This window comes from Elaeis guineensis, chromosome 13 (assembly GCF_000442705.2).
Source record: "Elaeis guineensis isolate ETL-2024a chromosome 13, EG11, whole genome shotgun sequence".
Classification (NCBI taxonomy): Eukaryota; Viridiplantae; Streptophyta; class Magnoliopsida; order Arecales; family Arecaceae; genus Elaeis; species Elaeis guineensis.
In genome coordinates, this window is record NC_026005.2 from 61404392 (window position 1) to 61416441 (window position 12050).

At 36.0% G+C, this 12050-nt stretch overlaps 1 protein-coding gene across 1 annotated transcript; it reads right to left on the reverse strand.

The window, feature by feature from the left end:
- Positions 1–9465: 9465 nt before the first annotated feature.
- On the reverse strand, positions 9466–11287 carry LOC105060977 (galactomannan galactosyltransferase 1). Its single transcript, XM_010944885.3, has one exon. It carries the CDS (start codon positions 11265–11267, stop codon positions 9654–9656), a length of 1614 nt encoding a protein of 537 aa, XP_010943187.1. The 5' UTR covers positions 11268–11287; the 3' UTR covers positions 9466–9653.
- Between the last annotated feature and the right edge of the window lie 763 nt (positions 11288–12050).

Consider the following 12050-nt stretch of genomic DNA (forward strand, 5'->3'; position numbering starts at 1 on the left):
AGACGGGGGTAGTGGGCGGCCATCAGCACCACTGGGCCGGGGAGGGGGTCGGTCGGGGGAGACGGTGTCGGGGAGGAGGTGGCCGACGGTGAAACGGGGAGGGGGTCGTTTGGGGAGGGGTGGGTGATGGTGGGGAGGGAGGAAGGAAAGAGAGAGGAGGGGGAAAAAAAGAAAAAAAGAAAAACAAAGAAGAAAAAGATAAAAAAAATAGATAAAAAATAAAAAAATAAAATATTAATCAAATATTTTATTATTTGATTAATAAAAATAAAATCTGAATCACGATCCGAATTGGATCGAGGTCAGGATCTGAGTCGAGATCTTGATTCAGATTGGAATCCAGATCGGGATTTGATCCAGACGGTGTAGGATATGTGACAGTACCGGCACCGTGGGAGTGGGGGCCGTGGGAGGCCGAGTTCGAAGCTCGTTTAGAAAAAAAATTATTTAAGAAAAAAATATTTTTAGGTAAAAATAATTTAAAAAAAATAAAAAATTATAATAAAATTTAGGTAAAAAATATTTTAGAAAAAAAATCATCGAGTCCTCATGATTAGATTTTGTGTTATTATTTTGCATTAATATTATTTTACATTCTCAACTGCTTATAGTTTATTTTATATTTGTTACATAAATTTATTTTATATTTATCGCATGCTCAAATACTTATAGTTTTCATTATTATTATTAAATATTATATTTATTTATATGTCAAAAATTACAGGTATGGATCAGGAGACAGACGACGATGTTTGCATACACTGTCTACCTTGGAGGCCGAGGTGCCTTCATCGATTTCTACTGCCACACTAGTTCCGTCATCAGAGGGTCCTGCACTGGCAGGTCCCAATGAAACGGATTCGAGTGAGGTGGATCCGAGTGGATTATTATTATTTTTATATAATAAAATTTAATTTTTTTTATTTGGACAACTATCATATTAATGATTTATTTATTATTATTTCAGGTCAGTCTCCATCGATAGTAAGGTGAGGATGAGGTCCATCGAAGAACCTCGTTCTAGAGCATTAGAGATGCGAGCATCCGGAACAGCATCTCTGTATCAAGATACCACCCGACTACACCAAGCCTATTAGGAGATGGTGCGAGCCGTGGCAGACCGAGCTGGCGTTATATGCCGCAGCTATTTCTTCATGATGCTTTTCAATTGGCATCACATTATATCGGCTCAGAGAGAGATTTTCTATACTCATTTATAGGTAAAATAAATTATATTATGAATATTTAATTAATATGATATTCTTCTAATATTTATTATTGGTAGGGTATTTTTGATATTATTGATTTTGAGGAGGATCATGTGCGACGAGCCGTGGATACTCATTTATCTTTATATTTCGAAGATTATCGTCACCGCATCCATTAGCATTGGTACCATATGATGTAGGATCATGGAGAAGAGGCAGTGCGGCAGCAGTCCTATGATAGCATCACTATAGATGATTGGACTGTCATATGCCGGCATTACGAGGATCCGATAGATCAAGTTACACATCCAAATTTTTATTTTAGAGTTTAGTGATTGAATCGTTTATTCTTAAATTAAATTTGTTATCTACTAATTTAACTAGTAACTATACAGAGAAGATATGTCCAGAATGCTGTGAATCAGACGAGACAGATCATACCATATTATGAGGGTTCGAGGTCGTTCGCTCATCACATGGAGCAGATGGTAAGTAATTTTTAATTAGTACATAATTCTCTAGCTATTTAAAAATTTTTTAATTAATTTTTCTCAAATTGCAGAGAGATGTTGAGAGTGGCGAGCTTCCTGATAGAATCGATATCTACCAGCGGATCCACTAGCGACGATCAAGAGAGTGGACAATGGGGAGTTAGGAGCTTTTTATAAATTTTTTCAATTATTTTTTTCATTCACAGTCTAATTTTTATTACAAAATTAAAATAGCTATAATTTTAATTTTTAGGATCGTACGACAAACATGAGATCCCAACCTACCCCTTAAGGCTTGACCGCACTTACAGATAATGAGATCTGTGATCAGGTGCTTGGTACGAGATCTTATTATATTAATAGTCTAAGGTATGGGATCACTGCTCCCTTATCCTTGCCCTCGTCTAGGACTGACATCTATGCTGTCTGCGATGCTCGACTAACGGGAGTACAAAAGCAAGCTACTGAGGATCGACAGCGAGCTCATGAGTTGGCTGCACGCATCGACGAGTATTAACGGCTCCAAATTCAGATGGAGCGGATGGCATAGATGGAGCGGATAATATAGCTGATGAGGCAGCAGCAGGTCGGTCCGAGCTCTTTCGAGCGCTCTCCTTCTCCAGCTCGTTCTCCTTCTGCAAAAGTTGATACTTAACGGCCTCTTTACATAGTTTTTTATTTTTATTTCAAACCTCTTGTAATTTTAATTTAACATAATAAAATAATAAAATTTATTTATAGGTTTATTGTGTAAATTTTTTATTTTAATTTTTAATTTATAAAAAATATTATAAATATAAATTAAAAATATATATTCATAAATTATTTTTTTAAAAAAATATGTGTAAATTATTAGCAATGAAATTATTTCTGACAAAATATTGATCACCAAAAATATTTTACTATGATGAAAAATTGGTCATAAATAAAATTTTTAATAAATTTAAAAATATTAAAATTTTATATAAAATTAATAACAATAAAAATATTTTTATCGTAAATAATTGATATTTATTAGCGATAAAAATTTACATTAAAAATTATTATATTTACGATGTAAGCTCTACGTCGCTAATATTGTTTAAATTTGATTTTTTAAAAAAATTATTGTTAAATTAATAGTGATGAAAATATTTTTATCGCTAATAATTATATTTGTGTTGAAAAATTTACATCATTAATATTTTTGTAAATTAGTGATGAAAAATTTTTATTGTAAAAAATTATATTTGCAACAAAAATTTTTCATCGCTAAAAATTTTTAAAAATTTAATTTTCATAAAAATTTTTAATTAAATTAATAGCGAGAAAAATATTTTCATCATTATTAATCTAATATTTATTAGTGACGTTAAATTTCATCGTAAATATTTTTTTTTATGATTAAAATTTTTAATGATAAATAGTTTTCAAAAAAATAAATTTTTTTAATGATAAAAATTTTTCATTGCAAATAATCGATTATTCACAATGAAATTTTTTTTTCATCGTAAAATATTATCAATGATGTGATTATTTGTGATGAAATATTAGTGATTAAAATTTTATCACTAATAACTATTAGCGATGAAAATAGATTATTAGCGACGAAAAATTTTCATCGCTAATAACCTATTTTGTTATAGTGAATTAAGAAGATTTAGAAGTTCTAGAGCTAAACTAAAAAAATATATATACTGGCAGCCTTAGGATATTTAGTGTATAAAAGCATTGTTCAAGGAACTACCAACAGCATAAGATATGCTTACAAGGAACTCCCTTATATAATTGTAAATGCTATACATCAAAGGCCAATTATAAAGAACATCGATGAATGTCATCTTGCAATCAAACATGCATTATATTAGAGAATGAACTTTGGTAAATGTTGCAATCCCTAAAATTTACAGTAATGCCAAAATGCATTAACAAAGAAAATTACCCAAAATCAATCAAAAAAATATTTGTTTCTTAGAGAAGAGAACTACAACTTTCAGGTTATTTTTGCTACAATTATCCTGAAGTGAGGAATACAAGTTTAATGACATCTAGGCAAAATGACCTATCCTTGGTTGCTAGGTGTTCTAGAAAACATATTAGTGCTCCTAAGAAGCCCCTCCCATCTCTCTTGGGTGCTCTCTTTTCCCATAGATCTCTGAAGAAGAAGAATGAAAGAAAAAAAAAAGATGGAAAAAGAAAAAAAATGATCAATCCATATGGGAAAAGCTCTTACCTTTCGATTTTTTCCATTTGTCCTCTGTCCTCTACTAGTTTTCCCTCTATTTTCCATCGATTTTTCCTTTGTTTACTCTATCTCAAGAGCCTCAATCAGCTGGGAAGCTTGCAGCGGCTGAATAGGGAAGCTTAGATGCTAGGGCTTCTGCTTGGGAGGAAGGGGAAAAGGCTCAATCAGGTGGGAGGCTGAGTGGCTGAATAGGAAAGCTGAGATATTAGCCAAAAAAAAGTTTATGCACTAGGTCCAAGTGAACCAGGCCAAATCTCAAAGCACATGCATGCTGGATAGCGTGCAATCAAGAATTGGTGAAATACAAGAGGTAATGCAGCCTGTTATCCATCGTGGGATTTGGTGCGGTCCAATTACACCTGGTGCATCCAACATGTAAATCATTAGCTAGGACTTTCACTTGAAAGAGATGAAAAAAGGTGTGATTTTTTAAAAAAATAATAGATAGTGGACACAATTTTATTTCCTTTAGTGCACAATTTTGAATAAAAATAACTATAATATGCCATTAATCAAATGGATCAAAAAAAGTATAACCAATTTTCATATTGAAAATGGACTCAAGCCCAAATCAAATCACTTCAAATATTATGTTTAGAATTTTTCAAATCTCTTATGAACAATATCAATTCAAAAGACAAATAGAATGCAATATTATAAATATCTGTGTTTTATGTTATTTGGTTCTTTTCAATAAAATCATAAGTTTATTTCTCTAGTTGGAGTCTAAGGTTCTTCCTTGATACCTTGAAGGATTTTATCTTGCATGAATCTTTATTTTTATTCGCAAATACTGCATCAATGTATCTCCTAATCTAAAAAGAATCAGATGAAGTGACAAAAAGCAAAATTTATGTAGAAGTTGAAATCTATCATCTATATAATTTTAACTTTTACGAGTTTATTTCTACTAATCATGTATGTTTTAAGAAAGTGAGCTATAATAAAATTAGAAAGATAAATTCGATCGAGCTTGAGTAATATCCTTATGAATATAATTGTGTAAGTCAATTTTAAATGAACAATGACATTAATGAGGATGTAAAAATTTTGCTTTTGCCAATTCGTATATCTTTTTCTCTCTTTCTAATCGGATGATAGGATTTCTTTAGCAAAGCATTAAATGCTCTTCATTTACTTTATATTTTATATGAATCTATGTTATAATAGTAAATTAAATGCCTCACTTTTTCATAGCATCACTAAAAATTTCAATTCTTATAATGTTGGTGTTAGATTTCAATATCACTAAGGGACTTCTAAGAAAAACTTCCTCTCTAATATAATTTTTTTTTATTTTTAAAAATATCTTATTAGCACCAAGGGATTTATTTCTTCGTAAATCTCTAAGAAACAAAACTTTCCTTACAAATCCCTTAATGAAAATTAATGAAGTAATCACTCAGTGATCCCTTGCACATTACTAAAGAATTTTCAAGAGATTTATCGAGGGCAGTAAATCCCTCGCAAATCGCTTAAAGATTTTTTAATAAAACTAAGTTTTGAATGCAACTTAACATCTCTTGAAAATCTCTTTCTAATCCCTCAGTGATTTTTCGAGGGACAGATCCCTCAGTGATATCTCTTTGTGAAAGACTGATTTTTGGTAGTGAGCAAGCATAATGAGGAGGGGGAGGAGTCCAAGGCTCACAGTTTGATGTCAGAAAGGCTCAAGCCTATTAAAGATAAAAGCCACTCCTAAGAAGAGCTATGTGAGGCATTCATTAAAAATGGATTCAAAAGGCTGTCCCATAAATAGCAGTGGGAAGTTGATGACTCTTTCCTTCTTTCAGCCCTAAAAAACTTCCTCTCAAATACGGAATCACTTCCAACTTATGAGAAGATAGTGAGGGATGCTTCTCGAACTAGATCTCAAAGATGATCAAGAGTCTGAACAAGACTTATAGATTTTGCATTGTTGCTTTTTTCTATCCAATCTTTAAACATGAATGTCACTGCTTTTTCCACTTCTAAGATTCCAAATCTCTCTCGAACCATCAATTTATCATGCAATAGATTTATATTGAATTAAATTAGATATCTGTCTCAAGCTCTATCTCAAAGGTTCAAATTAATGCAACAACTAAATAGAAGTAAAAAATGGGAATTAGATTCACACTCTCTCTTGAAGCTTCAAATTTCATCCAATGGTTATATGGAATTAAATGGAATATTAGACTCATGCATGTTCTCCAACCTTCAAACTAATGGAATAGTTACATGGAATTAAGTGACATATTTATCAAATGGAGCGTATCTTGATGGCTCGGGTACGACATCTGAAAATGACATCTGATCCGTTGGCCCTCGGTGGTACTGGGATGACGTACTCATCCATTGAGTTCACCCATATGGTGAGGAGGAAGTCGTCTATCCACTCAAACTCGGCCCCAAATCGAATATTCTCCAGTGGGAGTTGGGGTCCTATGGTCATGCTCAGGGGAAGTAGATGCGTCAGGTCACCCCCCTCAAATTGCCATTTTATTTTAGCAAAAAAAGAAAAATGACATATGACTTAGACTCTTTTTAAAACTTACAAATTTCATGCTATGGTTGTGGAATTAAATATTTGTTTAACTCATGTTGTTTTCAAAGATTTGAGGTCATGCAATGGTTGGATGAATCAAATGAGGCAGCATACTTGCATACATTGTTAATAACTTTGAGAAAATATAATTATCATATGATACTAGAACTACAAACTCTCTTGATTATCACACCTTGAATCTAGCACCCGCATCAGCCATGTGACACAGCCGTACACTCCTTAGGACAAGATCCTAGAGAATATGTAAGGTCTTAAATTCCATTACAACCTCAATACCCATAAATAATAACAATCTTAATTTATAACAATTAGCAAAGTTTGTATAATTACAACTTCAATGATCTTTGAATTATCTAATAGGTATCAATGATGTTTTATCTATCCATCCTTTTATCCGCAAAATTTAAACCATAGCCAAGTATGAGCATCCTACAACTTTGAGAAGAAAAAGACACTTGAAGGAGATGAGCTTTACAGTCTAATAAGAATTTTCACACACTCACACCAATATAAGAATATAATTTAAAAATAATAAATAAATAATATCATAGAGAAAATATAAATCACAAAATCTCAAGTCAAATATCCAATATAACTTAATATTGGTATATGCAAAAATATGCATCATATACCAATAAATATCTATCTTTTTCAAAAGTGATATACCACACATATATTATTAAATAAAACTCTATTTACTTAATTATGGTTTCACATATCTGATCATCCATATCTCACTAACAGGATCTGGATCAATCAACAATTATTTTTAGAATTTTGGACTAATTATGGTCATGCTCCAGCTTATGATTGATAAACTCAAATATTATGTTCTTATTAATGATGGGACTATTCTCACTATGCCATGTTCCTACCCATAATGGACTATTCTGAGTATCATATTTTTGCCATGGTAGGTAATTCTCAATATCATGTTCCTATCTGTGATGAGGCTATTTGTAATTTAATATGGCTAATCCCAACATCTCTTTCTTAATTATCAATTTATTAAATCTCAACTATATATCAGAAGAATATTTCATTATATTATATTCTTTTCAAGATTTTCAATAGCTAGTATCATAGCCTAAACTATTCAAAAAATACACTAATATTTGATACAAACATATGATATAGAAAATAGAAATAATCATACCAACGATCACAAAACAAATAGCTATAAAAAATCAAATCATTCAGTGTATAAATAAATAAATAAATATATATATATATCGATATTCGTGTCCAAGAACCTTTATCTCTACTAACAGCAAACTCCATCACAATGTCTACCAGTTCACATCCAACATGACCAATTAATGATATAATTCCAACTCATCCTCGATCAACCTTCAGCATAAAAAATAATAAATTAGCATTAAGGTCCTATTTTCTAAGTCTAATATACTAATTACTCTTATCCCTAATTTCTTAACCCTATCTAATATATGAGTAATTAATAAATAAAGATTTAAAGATTTATCCCAATATAGGGATTAGAGCATAAATCCTCATGAAAATCATCAAGTTGCTATGATCGAGATGGAAAGATTATAATCGAGGAAAGATACAGCTATCCGAATAACAATGCCCGGCAGCTCGAGCAGATCAAATCTGGGTGACTCGACTAATAGATTATAAAACAAGAATGTAATAAGTCATTATCAATGATGTATGTTCTATAAAAAAAAAAGGATAGAGATCAATACAGTGAAAGATCATTGCGATGTCAGCCTAGGACTCTATCGAGCTTAGAATTCAAAAGTAAAACTCACGATCTTCTATTAGATCCAGTAAACCACATAAGAAGAGAAATATAGGCATTCATTATGCTAAAAAGAAGAAAGTTAGTGAAATTTTCTTCTTTTCTCTCTTTTTTAAATGGATTCCTAAATTCAAGAAGAGAGAGAAAGAAAGATAGGGAGAAAGGTAGAGAGAGATGCAAGAGGGAAAAGAGAGAAGAGAGAAAAGAACAGATCTCTCTCTCTCTTCCTTGTCTTCTTCAAATAGGAGATCCCCCCCCTCCCTCTCTTCCTCCCAACATGGTAGCAAATGGCTGGGGCCAACAACCTGTGGCGGCATCAACCGTGAAGAGGTGATGACGACGACCCCAACAACAAGCCACGGTGGGTGGTGATCAAGCAAAATAAAAAAGGAAAAAAACGCAAGGAAGATGAATCCAGTTGAATTCTAGCGATTCAAGGCAATATTTCGATTGATGATGGCCACAAAAAATAGGGACAAGAGGAAAGAGGGAGCTAGTGAGGTAGAACGTGTTGATGCCTCAGCTTCGATAAGATTTCAAGGCCTGATCAATAATGAGTCCCAATGGAACACAAGAAAACCTCCACCAAAATGCTTAAAACCAAAGTGGTCGGATGTCGGATTGCATTGACGGGGGTGTGGGGATTTATAGATAAAGGAGGCTAGGTTCTTAGCCTTTGATGAAGTTGAGAAGGAGGCAGATTCAGACTCCTCCGACTCGAATAGAGGAAATGAAGGCCTTTCCTTCCTTCCATTGCTTTCTTGGTCCCACTTCTATGATGGGTTGAGCCCAATAGGTCGATTCTTACATTGATGATCTATGAAAATCATTAGATTTGATGTGGACAGCTTTAACCATTATAGAGAAAGTTAGAAAGGATCAAAAGAGAGATCCATCACATCTGAAGGTTGAATCATATGCCAAAGTTTTGGAAACAATAATTTTTCTATACAACACTCAATTGGGGTGTGCTGCGTGCGTACACACTTTATGAAAGCTAATTAGAGTACATAAATACAACTAAATTCAATTAGCAATGAAAAGTATTTCAAGAATAATATACGATTTCTTCAGCTTGCAGATTGGTTAGAAGATTATACTAGGAAATAGCACAACCTACGGTAGTTGTTTCATCAACTTCCAAATTCTCTCGAGTCTCTTATCCTAGTATTTTAAAATAAATATGATTATAAATAGAATTATGCAAGTATAATCGCATTGTACATTTTCTCAAAAAAAAAAAAAAGTCCAGCATATTCCATCACCTTTCTCTACTTGATCTTCCTCCCAATCATTCCTATTCTTGACCAAAAGAAAAATGAAAAATAAAAAATAATAAAAACCACAAGAACCCCATGGCTTATAACAATGAAGCTGAGGTATCGCAATGTCCCACAGGGTCGGAGTCATAATGCTCTCAACCCGGAGGGGACGCGGGGTAATCAAACGGCAGCTGCTGGACGCTGGAGATGTCGTTTATATCTGGCCGCCCAAACCCGTAGGCCCGAAGCACTTGGTCGTCGGCAAAGTTGAGTGCGCGATGCATCCCCTCGTAGCAGCTCTCCCATGTGTAGGTTGGGTTGTAGCCTCCACCACAGGGCTGACAACCTGTAAAGTGCGTCACGAACGGCCTCCGCTTCTTCTTTTCCTGCGGCCCCACCCCCACCTCATGGTCCAAATGCCTCAACCTCGTCTCCCCAAAAGCCACGGTATCCTTCTCTGCATGCCTTCTCCTCAACTCCTTCTCCTTCTTCTCCAACTTTTTGTACCTTTCCGTTATATTGTCCAGCCTCCCCATAATAGCCTCCCAGTAGCCATGCAAGTCATAGCTATTCTCCAAATAGACTTTGTTCCCCCATCTCTTGGTGTCTTTAACTAAGAGGTGCACCAATGCCGATTGGTCATCCGAGTCGCCGCTATCCTTGCCACTAATCTCCGAGAGCAGTATTTTGGTCCACTTCCTGTAGTTTGGAGTCTGTGGCCCGAGCCGAGCCCATGAGTCGAGGAAGTCAAGGCCCCATTGGGAGTTGCGAATGAGGAACACGCCAGCATTGAGGCCGATCCAGTTCCTCTGCTCGTAGACCATGGAGGGATAGCCAGGGATGACGAGGTTGTAAGCACTGTAGCGGTCGAAAGGTGGGCGGAACTCGATGTCGGTGAAGGCGGCGTCCTCATCGATCCACCAGATCCACTCGGCCTCCGGGTGGGCCACCATGGCAGCCCGGACTAATGGGAGTTTGGCCCAGCAGCCAGGCATGGAGGGGTGGAGGAGGGCCATGTTGTAGAAGAGGTCGAAGCCGTGGATGCGGCAGTAATCTGCTTTGTTTTTGTAGAAGCGGAGGAGGAGGTGGTCGCCGGTAGGGTTGGAGCACCGGCCGGGCTTGGAGCCGGTGACCATGAGGATGCGGTCCGGGGTGGCGGAGAACCAGGGGTGGAGGCGGAGCCACTGACGACGCTTGGCATCCCAGTCAGAGATGGGACGGTCGAGGGTGTAGGAGAGGTCGGGGTCATCATAGAAGGTGGACGAGTTCTGGGGGACGTCGCTTGGAGGTGGGGGATCTGAGGGGGGCTTGCGGGGGTCACGACGGCGTTTCGAGGAGGAAGTCCGGCGTCTGGAGGAAGAACGGGAGGAGGATTTGGCGAGAGGAATGGTTTCAGATTTGGAGGAGACAATGCGTGGGTGGTCATCATCATAGGAGGAGGAGGTTTGGTTTTGGATGGTGGAGACATTCGTGGGGATGGAGGGAGATTGGTTTTGTTGGGTGGAAAGGTGGGAGATGGTGGAGGGGTGGTTGGGGAGGGGAGATTGGGGTTGGGTAGAGAGGTGGGAGGTGAGAGGAGGGGAAGGGTTGGAGTCGGGGAAGGGGATGGGAGTGAGGGAGGAGTATAATGCGAAATAGAGGAAGAGAGCGACGGCAGCACCGCAGCCGAAGAAGAGGAGACGGTCGGTGAGGAGAGAGAGCTTGGCTGGGCGGAGGAAGGATTTGGCAACCACGTCTCCCTGTGCTCGCTGTTGAGAATCTTTAGCCATTTTCGTTGGTTGGAGAGAGAGAGGGGGTGGGGAGAGGGGTTGGACAAACAAGGCAACCGTTTTTCTTCAATCTATTTTGGATTTTATGACTGGTCAACCGAATCTGTCATTCCTTGAATCAATGGATAGTTTATGTGGAAAAATTAGACTATCCTAATATAGCTAAAAAATTTTAAATATTAAGTGTAAATTATTTGCAACCTATTTGTAAAAAATTCGGACAATCAAGCATGTGATTGGCTTTAATTAACTTTTGGATTCATCAAAATTATTTTTCTATTTAGATATTAGAAATTTTCCACATATTGAGATAGAGAATTCGTTTTTGTTAAAATTTGAGCTTTTGAACAATACATAAAAATATTTTTAAAAATCATATATATTGCATGAATGGTCAGCATAGAGTTGGGCGATGCCAAGTGGCAGAATGAAAAGTTTCTCAAAGAAAATTAGTCTTGCGTTAAAAAAAAAAAAAAAAGGATAAGTCTAGGAGATTAGTATGACTCGTGGAAATTGGTAACGAATATGAACGATGGTTAAATTTTTACATTCCAATGTAGCAATGGATGGGACTGAAAATCATTTTGTGTCAGCATGATAAAGCATTTCCCCTTGTATAGATGTTAATGGGCTAGTCTATAATTCTGGGTCTCATTCTCTGTTTAGACATTGCCTGTGCTCTTTATGGACTTAGCCGGGTTTTGGCCAAAGATTAACATGATTTACTTAGGCTCTGATCCAACCTTTGGGCTGACCCTTTAGGTCCAAGCTTAGATTTAATGC

Bases quoted from the DNA above. Each gene is read 5' to 3' on its own strand.
- LOC105060977 (XM_010944885.3), bottom strand. From the start codon at position 11,267: ATGGCTAAAGATTCTCAACAGCGAGCACAGGGAGACGTGGTTGCCAAA.